The sequence below is a fragment of the Athene noctua genome, chromosome 18 (assembly GCF_965140245.1).
Source record: "Athene noctua chromosome 18, bAthNoc1.hap1.1, whole genome shotgun sequence".
NCBI classification, from domain to species: Eukaryota; Metazoa; Chordata; class Aves; order Strigiformes; family Strigidae; genus Athene; species Athene noctua.
In genome coordinates this window covers 11,513,161-11,530,714 of record NC_134054.1, presented here as the reverse complement: position 1 = coordinate 11,530,714, position 17,554 = coordinate 11,513,161, and the positions used below count along the sequence as shown (strand labels likewise).

The 17,554-nt window shown below is 38.1% G+C and overlaps 1 protein-coding gene across 6 annotated transcripts in view; it reads right to left on the bottom strand.

Annotated features, from left to right (window-relative positions):
• Positions 1-17,554, bottom strand: part of CEP112 (centrosomal protein 112) — a 173,427-nt gene that overhangs the window by 34,972 nt on the left and 120,901 nt on the right. For 5 of the 6 annotated variants that reach the window (XM_074922180.1, XM_074922179.1, XM_074922183.1 and 2 more), the window contains 2 exons: positions 11,664-11,726; positions 7,763-7,909 (listed from right to left, as the gene is read on the bottom strand). In XM_074922180.1, coding sequence (XP_074778281.1) covers positions 7,763-7,909; positions 11,664-11,726 — 210 coding nt within the window. Of the gene's footprint in view, positions 1-1,686; positions 1,840-7,762; positions 7,910-11,663; positions 11,727-17,554 lie in introns of all 6 variants that reach the window. The other variant, XR_012634784.1, reaches the window with a different exon arrangement.

The window sequence follows — 17,554 nt, the reverse complement described above, 5'->3', positions numbered from 1 at the left end:
GACTTTTGAGCCCAGGCTCTTCCTCCCAGGCAGTCTGCCTCAAAACTTTTGGGTTATCTCCCCAGCTCTGTCTTTCTAAGCACCACCTTCTTCTCCACATAAAAGTCCCCATGCTCTTTGGAGAATAAAGCATCTTTGAAATACAACAAGTAATCTGTAACCATCACAGCAGTCTTAAAAACAAGCTAATTTTCATTTTCCAGTATCATAGTGACAAACATTGTCTGCCCTTCTTTATTAGCTGCGTAGGCTTACGTCAGTATTACATAACGCTTACTAATAAGTGTTTTCTCTGTACCTTTCTGATCACCTAGCACCTCACTCAGTGTTATTACTCCTGTCTTGTTAGTTAAAAGCAGTGAATTGTATGTTTTGAATTCCTTTTCACCATTTTTCCAGTGCAAAACTAGTGTAGTCTACCTCATTAAAAGAAACTGATAGTTTAGCTATACAAGACTTAATGTTTTGTTATGCATTTATGGAATCTTTAATTCCATAATTTGGAGACTGGTAGATGTAAGGTGGCATCCCTTCTAGGGATAAAAAAGAATATAAAAGACTTCATGCAGCAAAGAGCCTTCTGGAAGGAAAGCAAAGCACTGAGGACAACAATGATAATGTAGGAAAAAGTAAAAATCCAAACTTTTAAACCTGCTGGATAAAACTGAACTGCAGTTCAGAGGACTAGACAAGCACTAGTTCTAGTCTTTTATAAAACTTGTAAGTATGATTTTGCTCTTGGCCACGGTAAGTTCTTCAATGTGTTGAAACATGAAAAGTCAAGAAAAATGCCAGAGTGCAAAGCTTGCTGCAGGAAAAAAAAGATGACTCAATTCTTTGTCTCACAAAGCATGTCAAAGATATTATAAAGTACTTGCAGATGCTCAGCCACTCGGATTGCCTGATTGGCCAAACATTTGAAACCCTGTAATTTTGAAGAGAAGGTACTATGCTTCAGACAACTAAATAATTTCTGTGGCAAGAGAAAAAGAGATATGATTTTGAAAAGGAGAGAGGACTTTTAAAATCGGAATTTCCGTTGTGATCAATAACTATCTAACCTTAACAGAAGAGTCATGCTCTTTTTATTATCATTGATAACAAATGTGTCAATGCAGCCTTTTAAAGATAGCCATGGAATGGAATCGAGAGACAGAGCACGAGCAACAGTTGAAAAGCTTGGGGCTAAACTCTCATTTCTTGAACAGAGACTATGAACAAAGACTGTGAAAAACAGGTGCCTCAGAGTTTGGACCCCATGCAAAAGAGAAAGCAAAACCACAAAAGACTGCAGATTTCATTTATCTATCCTTTTAGAAGACACCAAAGACTTACCCATCCTCTTTGGAAGACTTCGCTGATTAAACAAAATATAGGAAATTATAAGCCAGGTAATATTACTTGCCTGGTAAATTTTAATGCCTGCTTTACAATGCTAAGGTAACAAATGTTGGTGCCTTGCGATTCCTCACTAATAAAAGACACTGCAGAGTTACTAGCATTATTACAGACTAAAGTCAGTGACAAAGAAATAGGGATCCATGAAAAATGACTCCAAGTATTTAACATCAAGATCGTCCCTTAAAACTCCTTATTTCACCACGCCAAACGGTTTATCATGGTAATGTTTAGCCACAAAAACAATTAGATGGATTTGAGATCCCTCTGGAGAACTGTGTGACGTACCCATCTCCAAAGATCTTCAGTGCCTGACAGAATTTGGCATGTCTGTGGCCATCGAACCATCACGAACAGTAATGCACGTTCTGACCAGATGTCACGATGACATGAGTCACTGTCAGCTTCAACAGTGAAACGCTGACCTCCTTTTTACAGGCACTAAAACAAACAAAAAAAAAAGCTAAAAAAACCCCCAACACCTTCAGCCAAGTTAAAATAAAAAATACAATATTTTTTTTAAAGCTTATAAATAATGTGGGTCCTATTGACAACAGTTTATCAGGCAGCTATTCAGCAGTACTCTAGACTCCCTACTGTGTATGCTGGAGAAGACAGCAAGTGAAGTCTAACTTAACAAAAACCCTTGAAATCATGTATGTCTTCACTTTAAGCTTTAAACTTTCACTTTTACACTAATCTCTCAGGGGTTTTTTTTTTCCTAGTTAACGTCCTCAGTGCTATCAGTTACACATGGTCATAGCCTTCTGAACAACCAGTCACTCCAGTCTTCCTGCTTGTAAATACAAAGAAAATGCTGAACATGTAAATTGTTCCCCCTTTATTTGCCGTGGCTTGGAAACTTGTCAGCGGCCTTAACAAAAAGGTAAAGAACTGCATGAGCCCAGCTTTCTCAAAAAGGCTCTGATGAGGCTGTAGGGGTACTTGTGAGGTGTGGCTTTAACACTGGGCAACCTCCCCTCCAGAACCACGGCAACCATCCAGCACCGGGTGGTTGTGCTGCTCTTCGGATCCCGAAACTGTTCTTGCAGAAGGGCTGATGCACCAACCTATGCACAGATCTGGAGTTCATCTTCATCTCTGCCACAAACCTCGAACAAAGTCAAGGCTCTACCCGCCAGTGTCTCATTTGTAAGACAGGACCAAAAATGCTTCTTCTCCACACTCCAGATCAGGTCATTTTAGGTTATATGTTCTCTGATGCCTCTCCTCCCTTAATAACCATTAATAAGGACATCTAGAACACTGAGATTTAGCTTTGCTTGGGATTTTTAAACCAACAAATTAGAATTATTTATTTCTTACAAAACCCAGCATTGGCTATTGCAGAGAACAATCATGGTATTCCAAAAGGTATTTTGAGGACAATAGACTAAATACTTCTGCAAGACTACAGCCACTCAGTTGACGTTCCCATAGCTCCAACATGCTTTTTCGTTTAATACAAAATATTATTTGTAATTACAATTGGAATTTGCTAATAAACATAGTTGATAATGAAATGTAACTCCACGCAAAATTAGCTTGTTCACAACATTTTTAAAAACAGTTTTTTTCTGACACACTGCAATTTAGAGACGTTTGTAAATACCATCGGTATATTTTGACAACTGCTTTCTGGAAACAAAGATATCGGGTGCCCTTAAAGAAATGTTCTGAATGCTTTAAAACATCCCAAGGTTTAAAATAATTTGTTTTACTTTTAAGTAGGAAGCAAACACGAAGGGGAGGGGAGATTATGCAAATAAAAAGAGGAGGACACGCGGTGAGGCAGCTGGACGCGGGCGCACGGCAGAGGTGGGCTGGGGGGCAGACGGGTGCTACGAGCAGCAAGCTCAGGTGACCACCACTCTCTTTATGGGGCAATTTGCTGGCACGACATGCCAAACAGAGTGATATCAGTGTAAACCCCCCCCCCCCGTGGAAACAGTATTCCAGAATAAAAGGAAATTTTACCCCACATAAGGACTGACTCCAGCATAACTACAGCCGAGTATTTTGTTATAGTTGCATTAAGAAATTCCACCACGTTGATAAAACCCTCAGTCCAACCTTTGCATAGAGGAAACTATCTTTTTGCTCCAAGATACAGCAGCATCTAACAAATATATGATGATGTTGGGAATACTCAACGCCCACACAGGCCCAGACAATTTAAAACCAGAAGTTTTATCCTTTGTTCTGCTATGGCTATAAAATACACTTTTGATTTTTTTTTTTCCCCCCTCTCAACATTTTTAAACATAACAAAGAAAAACAACTGTTTCAAAATTTTTTCACACGAAGAGGAACATTACTATACGACATTCTTTCCTAGAAATCTTTTAAGTCTTATTTATTAACAGAATTAATCTGATCATAAGCTGGCTGACACACAAAGTGTTGAAATATGTCATCTTCAAACCATGTTTTGCTAATGAAATGTTGGTGTTAATTCAGGGGATAAAACAGAATCCTAGAATCTGTAATATGAGCCAAACAACAAATGTGGTTCCTCTGGCAAAAAAGCATCATTTTCTCTCTTTTCTGTTGTGGGTTTGTCACTGCGTGCTCTCCATCATCCATTTCTTTCCAGAATCTACTTTTTGATGTGGAGTCCCCACTTGGCCATCAACATCTACATTAAAATGCTCTGAACATGTTGTGCAGTTCCAATCCCAGGAACTGTTTTGCACTTTCAATCCCAGAATCCAAAAGGATTTAATAAAAAAACCCAAAACCTAAGGCTGGGATTTCATAAATAACCTCAAGGTATCTCTACAATGCAATCAACTTTATGCTAGTGCCAAGTCCAGCCAGTAACCACTGCCAAAAGCAGCAGAAAAGTTAGGTAAATGCTCTGACCATTTGACTGTATTGAGCTCCGGGTGGTTGTGGCTAGATTGCTATCAGGATACAAGCAAGCTAGTTTAAATTTAGCTTTAATAAGTTTACACTTCACTTCAATGACCAGTGTAGTTCCTGCATGGACATTCCCGGGAGTTCAGCACCCAAACCCTTACTGGAGGGTGCCTTCTGAAATCCCAGTCTAAAGCATTACAAATGGGTTAACAGACATGGCAATTTAAGCAGATTTTCCAAGCATCTGCAGGGCATTAATATAATTGTGCTCTCAAGAAATCCTACGCTCCAAACGAATGGTTCCTGATCTTTGAAGTGCAAGCACCTCACAGGAGAGGTATGGCACAGAGACCAGGTGAGCTTTGCTGGCTTTTTCCCCATACTGGGCCAATTGCAGTGTCCTTGTACTCCGCTCCAAAGAATGCAAGGCCTAGGACGTTCAAAGCAAAAATATCCAGTCGGCACTGAGCGGTGAGCTGTGCTTTGGGGATTGCTCTCTGTGCCAGCACTGTCATAACCCCAACAGGCTCAAACTCAACAGCAGCCAAAACGCAGCGACAGGAGCCACGCAGTTGTTCAAGGCTCTGTCAGACCACTGCAGCTTAGTCTTTGCTATAAGACATTGCCACGCCACTGCATCCAAATTGGTTGCCTTACAAGCCACAAGAAAGGAATGTGATGAGCTAAAATTTTATCTCGATTTTATGACTCTGACAGCACAAAGTTTGACTTGCCCTTAGGCCAGACAAATCATGGTGTAACACGGAATGCCGTGTACTTCAAGCATTTATCTCAAACTGACCCAAAGTGAGGCCATGTGAAGCTAAAAAACATTGCTCAGATTGGGTTTTTAGGCTGTCAAAAGAAGCAAAATGTTCTTAAAAATGTCATTAATTCTTTTTCGCTAATGTTTAAGATAGTATTTTTCAAAACAAGATTAAGGAGATAGATACATTTGTGAAATAATAACAACTTCAACATCTTTAGCTAGCAAAGAGAGTCAGGAATTTGAATTAACATCAGAATCATGTATTATGGCATCCACATCTGGATATCACTTCACTGACTAAATCCAAACTTTTCTGAGAGCCAGTTGGTTTCTGTAAAAATGTATTTCTCCCTTTGAAAGGAAATAATAATTGGAAGGTCTTACAGGAAGTCACCCAATACCATATAAAGGAAATTGCAATCTGTTCCTCAATGTTAGTTTAAATCAATGTTATATTTAGCAAATGCCCGTTTTTAAATGATAGTCTTTTTAATAGCTTATACTATATTAAGTCTTCTCAAAGGCTTATGCTATATTAAGAATTGCTTTGTTTTTAGAATGTTCCTTTAATCATCCCTCAAGGTCTTCAAGCTTGCCCTAGGTTAGATGTTCTCCATCTCCATGACATGTAGGATTCCACCTTCACAGAAACCAATTTTTTTTTTTCCCCAGGCTAATAAAAAGCAAAGTATTTCTGCATATGCACATCTAGAGGTATGTGTGGTTCTTAAAAATACTAAGTGATCGAATATTAAAAACACCTCTTTCTGTTTCCAGGATAGACAACAGTTTACCTTCCTAAGAATTTTCTGTTTGGGTATCTGGCTTTCAGTAAATTTCCATGAAATCAGTGGTTTCAAAGGAAGATTTTTTTTAAAAGTACAATTTTAGTGATACTAAACAAAGTTCAAGGATGCCAAGCATAACAGCTCCTGCAATTTCTTCCCCAAGTTGCCCAAATCTTACAAAACATAGTCGCAGCATCAGTGCTCAAAACTCTCTGGGTCACTGTTCAGAAACCCTGTGCAGAATTCCCTTGTGGTTTTTATGTATTTCATTACACTGTGAGGTAATAACATCAAAATTAAGTTTATAACAGCTGAACACAGACTTACACGGAGAAGGTTTGCATACAACACATCATCATTAGTGTTCAAAAACTGTTGTTACCAACAGCTGAATTATTTCCACTGAATGTAACTTAGTTTAAGTGAATCCATAAATTCCACAGTAGCGTTTGCACCAGGTGCTAAGAAAAAAGCTGGTAAACAGTTTACAAGGTGTTATTCAAATACATAACTCAAGAAGGTATCATGCATGATGACTCGAATTACAGCATTTTTCTGACTATATGGAAGACTATTCCACTGTCACAGGGTTTCTGTATATCTAGGTGGCCACTGGAAAAGTGGAGAGTTACAAACAGTACGTTTCGCTGAGTGGCCAAAATCCACCTGTACCCCAAAATAATGTGATTTAATTATGTTCTATTAACAGAGCCTAGTGATAATAAAAATTACCTCTGGTAATTCAATTTGGATAACAGCTTATAGCTGACATTTTTATGGTTATACCTCTGACAGAAGAGACTAAAGAATGATCAGAAAGAAAATTCTGTTCCTCAACAAACACACAAATAAGGTAAGAGATTTTCCTTAAGAAAAAGAATAAAACATTAAACAGTTTATGAAAGAAGGGAAAAAGAACACTGTGCAGATGATGAGATAGTAATGTTAACCTAATTTCTTTATGCAAATCATTCAAATACAGAGGACATTAAGTGTACCATAATCGAACATCAGATAGTTCCAACTGGTAAAAACTCCCACGGTTTATTTCCAGCACAAAAAGTTAGAAAAACTGCAGGAGTTTATTTTTTCATGAGTTTCTAGATTTAACAATGTAATTCTTTGTTTGGTACTAGAAAATGTCTTTACGAAGGAAAAAAGGAATTTCCTTCTTCTATACAACTTTTAATGAAGTGTTTTCGTTGTCAGCCCTAGCAGATTACATAGTTTCAGAACTTTTCCATTTCTCTTGACTACTCTGAAAGGAAAAATGTTTAAAAAATAATCCTGCCTGCTTCTGCAGGTGGGATTCTCTGCAGCCACTTTGAATCAAGGTGTCAAGGCCGCAAGAAACAGAGTCCAAATATTCAGAACCCGTAGTGTCATAAAGCTTCTCTGAAAAAAGCCAGAGAATGCAACTCTGATGCAAAATATGTAGAAATCTAATAAAAATGTTACAAATAACAACCACTTTATTCTGTTTATATTTAGCACAGATTTTGCATATAGTTTGTGATGGAACCTAAGCATGGACTTTCCTTCATTGCAGCCTTAAACATAAAAATTGAGAATGTCTTGTGAAAACCAGGCTATGCCACACTGCTGGGTGCAACTTGGCTCTTTTATTTTTCACTTTTTTTTCAAGCGCCGAAAGCACCGTATAAAGGTGTTGAAAACATGTTAAGATATCTGAGTCGATATTAAAAGAAAGAGAGCAGGAAAGTTTCAAGTATTTGACTGAAGTGCATGGATTAGACTCCCCAAAAGCTTCATGCAGGCAGGGGAAAGAGCCTGAGTCATCAGCTACATCAAAGTCATGGTCCAGTGAATGGAATTACTGAGCGTTGTGTGAACACGAACGATACCTGCGCTCATCTGCCCACTGCAGAACTTTTAATTACAGTCAAACAGCCAGTAGCATCAGTGACTAAAATCCCCAGATTACCTTGATTGCTCTCTCATTATCTGTAATCAGCTGCTGGTTCTTATCTTCAAACTTGTGTACAACTTCCTGGAGCTGCTGCTCCACGGCGAGCTGCCGGCTGTTCTCCTCTGTCAGAGAGGAAATGGTTGTCTTAAGCTCAGCTATGATCTAAAAAGAAAACAGCATGCTAAATCTCTCTTCAGTAAAAGGCATGTATTTTGCATGTTTTTATGCTCGGTACAAGCATGGCATTGGCAAACTCTGCTGTGCAAGCTAAATATTTTAAATTACCATATTACACACTAGCGAGCATGAAATTCCACGCAGAGAAAAAGGAATATAGTAAGGCTGTGAATGACAAAATTTGCTGAACGCAAAATATTTGGAAGGGTTTTCCACTATGACATTCCAAAATATTTACTCATGAGAACAAAGCACATCTGTGATCTTCAAAATAGAGCATGTTTCCAGTCTTCCACTGCACTGTACCAGTACTGCAAATTTAAATAGTGATGGTGGGGTGTGTTTCTAGAAGGATACTTTATAGTTTGATACCACAGAGAAGAAAAAAAAAAAAAATTTACATACTGGACTGAAATTTAAACTCTACAGTGAAATTTCTGAGCTGCTGAAAGGAGTGTGTTCTGCTTAACAATATAGTGGGGACCTGATTCAATGTCGAGGAGCCTTAAACTAGACCTTTTATATGATTCACTCACGATTTGTTGAAATGTACTTGTTTCACCTTTTTTATCACTGTGGAAAGTCATAACTAAACCTGATCCTCCAGGCATATTTACAGAACTTTATACTGACATGTAAGTCATCACCCAGCAAAGCACTTAAACATATGGGAGAGTCACTGACTTTAATGTATATATTCAAGTTTAAGGTTAAGCTGCTGTAGCAGCACAATATTGTCTAATTCTAAAAGCATTTCAGCACACAGGCAGTTCAGGGAGAGACTACCAGAGGGCTCAGACTTGTGTATGTGCAAGGCCTCCTAACTGGTAGAGAAACATTTAACGATACTAACACCACTGCTATTTAGGAAAAAAAAGGGGGTTTTAGAACTACTATTAAGATAGGACTAACATAACAAGAAATACCCTACAAATGAAGGTACTAGGATCACTAGGGAAGGGGAAAAGAACTGATTAAAACTCTACTGTAAGTTTATTTATCTGTTTTACTACCTGAAAACCCCAGAGAATAACAAAGATGATGAGTAAAACCTACACAGGTATTTCTGTATTTCTTTTCTAAATGCATATTAAAAAAAGATAATATACCAATCAAAAGAAAGCCTGTTTGCTCTTAGTGAAATCAGTGAGCCAAAGGTTAGAGATTATCTGCATAGGTGTAACTCTTTAGGCAGAATTAAACAGTATCACTGGTTTTGCAATTTAGAGCATCATTTACATTACACAACTTACATAAATTGGGCTTTGCTGGGTGTGTAACATGCAGTGAGAAAGCGATGGATCATATAAATTATTAACAACTTGAAGCCATGCAAACCTATACTATTTTGTGTCTGCTCCATTTTGACACTTTTTTAAAAGAAAACAAAATAACAAACCCTCGAATATAACACAAAAGTGAGATTTAAAGCTTTTAACTGGGTTAAGACCTCGGTCTAGCATAAGAGTTCTGAAATGCGTACAAGGAAATTTCAGTATGAATTGATGGAGAAAGATCTGCTTTGTGCAGTACTTTTCAGAGAAAAAAAACCCAGAACTGTTTACTTTGTGTAAACTTCAGAGGAAATTTCTTGAAATATCTTCTCTGTGTGGGTGTTAAAAGTGAATGTTCCAAGAGGCCACAGAGAGTAAGATTAGACAGATGTTGTCAGCAACATGACCACAAGAAAAGTTGTAATTGACCCATTATTAATACTGAGCTACAAAATATACCCAACTATGTCCAAGTAACTTTAGAGATTTGATTCAAACCCACAAAAGTAAAGAAATTCAGACATCAGGGTGAAACTCCTTTATTGTGCCAAACAGCCCCAGCCCTGCCATATGATGCATGTGCTGTCGCTCTGGCCACTGGGTCCATCTCTCCCCAGTAAAGAGAACAGGATATTAGCTATAGCAATTCCTAGCTTAAAAAAAAAAAAAGTATCAAAATTTTTCAATTTTGAAGCTATTCTTCAAGCCATTAAATTTCAGTCTGACAAAATTTATTTATTATGACGTTGAGGTTAAATAGTTATTACCTTGCACTACACTACCTAAGTGTTCCCACTGTAACAATTAAAGCAATTTCCCTCACCCCTTATTTAAAAATTAAGAAATGCTTAAGCTATTCCATCTGTCTTTAACCACTGGACCAGGACTAGGTTTTGTAGTGACAGTAAACTAGGTCTGGCTGAATTTTGATTACACTCACTAGGCATGACAGTAGCATAGAAATGACAATGACAAAAGGTAAAACAGCAATGAAAGGGAGGTCTGGCACACATTAAATGTTGAGCTTTAGCAATTTTCTGCTATTCAGGTTCAGATGGCAAGATAAAAAAATAGGGGGGTTTGTTGTTGTTGTTTCTTTCCTTCTTTCTAAACAAGGCTGCCTACAAATTATTGATGAGACATTTAGGAGGGCATTCTCTCTGATTTATCACAGAATCGTGGAATTGGTGAGGGTGGAAGGGACCAGCTCAAAGCAGGGTCACCAGAACTGGTTGCTCAAGATCACATCCAGTTGGCTTTTGGGTATCTCCAAGGATGGAGCCCCCACAGCCTCTCTGTATGCAAATAAATGTGCAGAAAACACATGTTAGGTTTAAAATATATTTTTAGACCATATTTCTAACAATGATTCTGATAAACGCTGTCTCAAAAAATGTAGTGTGAAAAAAATGTGAGAGTCCAGTGAAATTTCACTGAAATTAAAAATTTGGGAAAACTTTCACAGACAATAAGAGTCAAAGGTACCCCAAAAGCTGAAATCAGGAGTTATAAAGTATTTTAAAGTACTTTGTAATAAAAGTGTGCAATTTCTTGTCATTGTCTCCCTGAAACCTCTGCCTAGTTTGGAGGTTTCTAAACCAGTCTTTGTAGTGTTTTTATTGATTTTAAAAGAGTTTTATTAGACTATTATTGCTATTGCTGAAAACACACTTTGCAAGTAAAAGGCAGGCGTTCTGCTGTGGTTGGGAGGAATGAGAAGAATGACATCTCCACATAAATCCTCGTGGCAAATTTTCTTATTATGAAAAGCTTAATTTCTGGTTGCATCTCCATCATTTTTTTTTTACACTTCAGTACTACCTGTCAATCAAACTGAAAGCTGAAATATTTAAAAATCATCCTGTCTTATAATTTTTAAGTATATATGTAGATCCAACACACATTTTCATCTTCCATTTTCAAAAGAATATTCTGAGGAACAGAAAACTTAAGACCAGTTTGCTTTCAGGACATAGACATTCTTCATAGTGTTGTTTTGGGCAGAAATGTTGAGCTGGCTAGGAGCAACGATCAACATCGAGATGGCACAGCTGGGACTGCCACGGGCTGTGAGGGCAAACACCACCTTGTGACACAAAATGCAAGTCCTGGTTGTGCAACTGCTAATTTTACGAGATATGCTGGTTGATGGGGCACCTCGCCTTCCCCTCCCACTGACTGAGGGAGGACTCCATCCTCTTGGGTTCTCAGAAGATGAAAAAGTAGATGGATGAAATTTAGAACTCAAAAAAACCCCACCCATTTTTTTTCTAGTCAGCTTTACGCTCTGTGTTTTTTTGAAAGGTTCAAATCTGCAAGACAGACTCTGGATGTTTGACTGGGGAAATGGTGATGGCTTCTCTTGATTGTCGAGACCCACACTTAAGAGCAGAACTCATTACACTTCTCATCAAGTTTCCAAATCAAATGGATCCATGTGAGGTTCCTGCCTTCTTGCTACCTACCTGCGAGGATTTTGCCAGCTTCTGACTGTAGTCCTTCTCTGTCTGCTTCAGCCGGTTGTTTGCCTGAAACACACACAAAAGGCAACCAGATTAGCTCAGATGAAGAACGTGTACAGACACTTTGCCACCGACCCCTCTGCTTGGCACCTCATCCACATGCCTATCGCTGAGCGGCTGGGACCTGCGCCAACTCCAACGCCCTTTTGTGGCAGCCAAAAAACCGCAAGGGCTTGTCTTTGATCTCGGGCCAACTATTCATCACTTAAAAGAGGGGAGAAATTGTACCTCTGCTGCCAATTATTAGAAAAACATAAAGACTTCTGCGGATTAAAAAAAAAAAAGAAAAAGTGAGTGAGTGTGTGGGGCAGGGGAAGGAGGCAGCACAAACGTAAGTTTATCAGGGTGACTTCGCTTTTGAATGGAGGGAAAAGGCAAGGAGAAAGTCCCAGGCACAGGCTGCCAGGGTACAGTGCGACACGGAGGACACAACTCCACGTCTCAGCTTGGTGTCTGCAACTGCCTTTTGTCCCGTTGCACGTCCCTTCCTATTTAAAGGTGACGATTACACTGAAAATCGACCTGACATGCAGCTGAACCAACCAGGAGCTCCTGGACATCCAGCTCTTTCCTTCTCCTAGCATTTCTTTTCACAACTCAAAGATAAAGAATAAAACAAACTGAAAACAAGGCTGCTTTGTCACACTGGAATCCAATATTTCTATAATTCTGGGGAAAAATAGCTCTTAACGTTTTGTCCTCAAATAATTTAATTTCAGAAATAATTTGTTAACAACTAAAAAATAAATCCAATTTAATTTCGAGACACAATTCTGATTTATATTTTTTCTTGCAAAGTGCCATGGTATTATACTGATGGACCAGCCTCAAAATGCTGTCCTCAGATGAACTGCTAAGCGCTCTGATGTTCTTGGCTCTAAAATTTGAGGACAGGTGTCTAAGAAAAATATTTTCTTAGGGGGACAGAATATTATGAAGTTGAAGCAACTTTAAGCTGATTAAGTTTTCAAAATCTACCTGACCTTGTGTTCACATCTTTGATCTGTCATCCCTAGTTTCAAGGCAGAGCATCCGGCACACGCTCCCTCAGCCGCCTGCGTGCTCGCGCCCCTTCTGGGGAACCACAGAAGCCACGGGGCCACCCCGAAGCCTCTGAACCCTGCTTGGATACACTTGCAAGACTGAAACTCCATTTCTGCAAACACCAGGGATTTCAGTCAAGCAAATAACCCTATTGATTTTACTGGACTGTAAATTTAGGAGCTTGAAGTTGCAGAGAGTTCTTGTGAACCACCACCAAGCATGACAGGGCTCAAATCATCCTGTGCAATCCAGGCAGTTACATATAGTGCAGCTTAATATTAATATACTACGAGTTAAAATAATCTAAAATTTTACATGATACTGCAATTTAAAATCTTGAATCTTGTCAAACTCCAAGATTATGAAACTTATGGAGGTCTATATTTCATCAGTTTGTTACATACAGTGCAGCTTAATATTAGTATACTACAATGAGTTAAAATAATCTTAAATTTTACATGATACTGCCATTTAAAATTTTGAATCTTGTCAAATTCCAAGATTATGAAACATATGGAGGTCTATATTTCATCAGTTTGTTGGTACTAAGAAATCTACTACAAAAATGAATCAAAACAAATGATCAAATTTGTGCATAATTTTTAAGAACACGTTTTGGTTGGGTTTTGTTATAAATAATGGCACTGTATATTGGTTTAAAACAGCACATACAAGAACTCTGGAGCACCAGACAAATTAAATTCCACTTGTACATTTATCATTTAATGTGTGCCACAAACACTGTGAGGGCAGATTGTGCGGCTGCATAAATAAAAAGGGAGCAGTAACACAGAAGCACAGACAGCTCCATGCATTCTACATTTCTCTTTGTACTCAGGCTGACCCATGTTAACACTCTTTCCACTGTATTGTCGTCTAGTTTCAAATTACGTTTTACCACCACTGCATATCATAAAGTGACTGAAACTTCCAGTTGATCTTTGGGGAAAAAAGTAAAAAAAATAAATTACAGTAATAGTATAAATTACTGTTAGTCCCAGAAAGGGAGAGATACCAGTCAGCAAGGCACTGCGAAGAAGATCACATTACAGCTGCTCTCACTCAACTTGCCTGGGGTAAAAGTCTTCATCTTTCATAGAAGCAGCTTTATAACCTCCTGAACCCATACAAGAAATCCCAATAAATGATAAAAAAACCACTCATAACTTCCATAAACAAATTAGATCTTGTTTGTTCACACTAAGGAGAACCAGGATGACCTCTGATAGACACGACAGAGGCAATCCAAGAGAAAGATCTGCTGAATTTCAGGGTTTTATTCTTAACTGAAGGCAAAGAAAGTATATCCTACCAGTTTGTCTAAAGGCAATTACAACATTTTATTTTATAATGGCTTTAACGAATTCCAATTAGGGAAATATTTATAAGTTGTCTTCCAGCCATCAACAAACCACAAATTCTTGCGTTTAGCTGCAGCCCCAAACACCCTTATTTGAGGAGTCTGATTTTCAGAAGCACTGAGCTCCCCAAGCTTCCACTGAAGATGGCAAAACCACATTCAGACCAGCTCTAGCTGTCTAAAACTGCTCCCTCGACCCTGTGGACACCTGCTGACTGAACCTCTAACACCGTACAGGCCTTGCATCATCACACATGGCACAGATCGCAGTACCCTGGCCAGCTGAAAAGATTTAATTCATGGTAACGCACAGGAACACTCTTTTCCATTGTCTTCTTTTACTGCAGAAATATAAAACTTTTCCCTTTTTAAAACCTGTGACTAAACTAATTTAATACCTCTTGACTACAGGCTGTTGCTTTGCAGCCTAGAGAGGCATAAACCTGCTCCCCTGGGGCACGTATAGCACCGACACACAGAAAAAAACCCAACTTTTTACTACTTTTTTTTTTTTTTTTTTAGGAATGACTTACAGCGAAGTACGCATAACTGCGTACAGTGAACATCGTGGAGGATTTCTATTACATTTATCTTGACAAACAAGAAGGTTAAAAATGGCACGGTGTGCACAAGCAGCAGTTTCCTGGGCTCCTTCTTTTCTAACAAGGCTGCTTGGCTCAGGCACTGCACGATCATAAGCTGCTTCTGTATTATTTTAAGGGCATTCCCTCACTTTCAGGTTACGTGCCATTTCAGAAACATAATGAATAAGAATCCAACTGGAAGGTGAACGTTTGGAGGGTCAGCCAGTATTCATTAAAGTCTAACTCTTTTTATAGCAATGGGCAGCACTGCAAATATAGTTAATGGTCTTAAACCAGTTTTCCGTGTGTGAGAGGTAGCTATTGAAATTCTCACTTGGCAAAAACTTGTCAGAAATATCAATTGTAATCTCCATTTTTATAATAAAAAGGTTTAAATTGGATAAGTCATAGAGGAATTCCGCTGATTCAAAAATTAACTTCTGTGTAGTTTCGCGCAGTTAGTACGTATTTCAGCTAAAATTATCTGATTATCACAACTTTACATTGCAGTTATTTTGTATTACGGAGTGAGGACTTTTGCATTAAGAAGATTACGTCCTTGTTACAGTTAATTGGTTTTAAAAATTAACTATAATTCTATAACAAGCCTTAAAGCATCATATTGTGGTTGCTGAGCAAAACTGCACCGATTTCAACAAAACATTTCACGTAAAAATTAAAACCAGTATATTAGCACTCCAGATGTGGTATCTGAATTAATGGAGGCTATTCTAACACAGTCTGATTTTCCTTTTTTCCTTTCATGAAACAGAACACCATTACTAAGAATAAAAGAGCGAAGGATCTACAATGGGACTATACCACAAAAGCATACTGTGTTCTACCCTAACTACAAAGGTTTTATATGTTATATGTTATTTATTTTTATGGTATAAGCTGTATTAGAGGGGACTTTTGGTTCTTTTGCACTTGGTGGGACCAGGCCCTGGTAGAGCCACCTCCAGCCTGAGCAGCAGCTCTGCCTCCACTGTGGGCTTGGCAGGTGCTTGGTTGCCTTCATCCTCCATCAACATCCATGACGGCGCATTGGACATCTTAAACGTTCATCAAAAATGCAGCTCTTAAGAATTTTTTGGAATGCTACAAATCTGTACATATCTTCCAGCTTTGGAATGGTGATTTTTGGATGGAAAGTTCAATTTCAATTATGCTACAAACTCAATAGGAAAACTAACTCCTGCAATCCAAACGTGGATAGATCTGTAAGAGTTAAGGTTGAAGAGTGAAATCCTGTTCATCTACATATGATTTATAGTTTTCTGGCTGATTCAGTAGTGTTTCAATTTGATTGTGATCTCCCCAAAACATGAACAAAGAACAAAACCCCCATAAACATAACTCCCATAAACTAGACGGCCATATACACACCCCCATATTCACTAACAGAAAAGCAGATTTAAGATCTGGTTAAGGTACTAGCTATGAAATAATCATTTATCAAAATGCCTGCAACTAACTAAACAATGGCCATACATAAGCTGATCCTCCATAATTAGATAAAAGTATAAGCAGACTAAAAAAAAAAAAAAAAAGGAAAAAAAAAATCAAAGGATGGGGGAAGGAGAAGAAAGAAAACTTGCTCCAGGGAAGAAGCAACTGTTCTCTGATGTGCAGCAAAGAATTTAACATCAAAGAACTAATGTAAATGGGGCCCATTTACCTTAAAAAACAACACACCACTCCACATTCTGGAATATTTCTGTTTAAGTTTGACAGCATTATGCTTTGTACCAAAATTCAAGATTGTGTAATTTGACAGATGTCAAAAGAAATTGACCCTCGGAATGGCTAGCTGTAGCAATTTTTGTTATTAAGTGTATTAAAACACTCTGTACAGTATCTGTTTAAACTTCAGAGATTAGCAGATCACCTTTTAAGTTCATCTGATTGTACATAAAAATTTCATTTTGACCTCAAAGCCTGGAAGATGTATTTTCCTTCTGTGCCTCTAATACTGACAATGGGTGACTTCCTACACCAATACTCTTGTTCTTTCCACTGCTCTCCCCACCAATCAGATACCAAATGGAAAGCTGAATCTCTGTGTAACAATAGAAATAGAATACCAGTTCAAATATGCAATTTAAGCCACCCAAAAGACCATTAAAAATAGTTCAACATCCAAAACGATGTTAACAGAATAATTAGTCTAGTACCAAATGACTTCAAGGGTTTGAAAATGAATGATAGAAATCCCAATCTGTCATACCCATAAATCCTATTAATATTCTATTTTACATTCCACTTTTGTAGGTCTATAAATCTTTTTTTTTTTTTTTCTTTCTCTTCTTTAAACATACATCTTCAGGAGGAAAAAAAAAAAACCACTCTCATTCATGTGCTAAGTACTTTTCATTGGGAAAAAACCAAGAATGACTAGAAATGAATTTGACACTACCTGTCTGGAGAATTGCCTTTCTTCAGTATATTCCAATTTTGTGCTTAATGGGGGTCTACTGAAAAACTGCTTGTGCAATCTGTGCCTTAGGAAAACTCTGATTTCCAGTCCTTTCGCTTAAACCAACAGCGCGTTTCTAATCATTCTGAAATTTTGCAGAGAAATTAAGCACAGACATTTAATTCTTCCAAAAATTCTTCTACGAGATTCCAGCTGCATGGCGTCTCATGCCAAAGTTACACCATCTTTACACTAGTACGCAGTTACTAGCTTCAGCTAAACGCATTTATTGAGCATCTAAATATTTCCCAGCATCACCAATATCTATCCAATATTTCAGTGAGCCAGGCACCTTCAATTAAAACCAGTGGCACAATTAGGCCTAAAACACAAGCCCTGTATAAAATACAAGATTTTAGAACCAGAT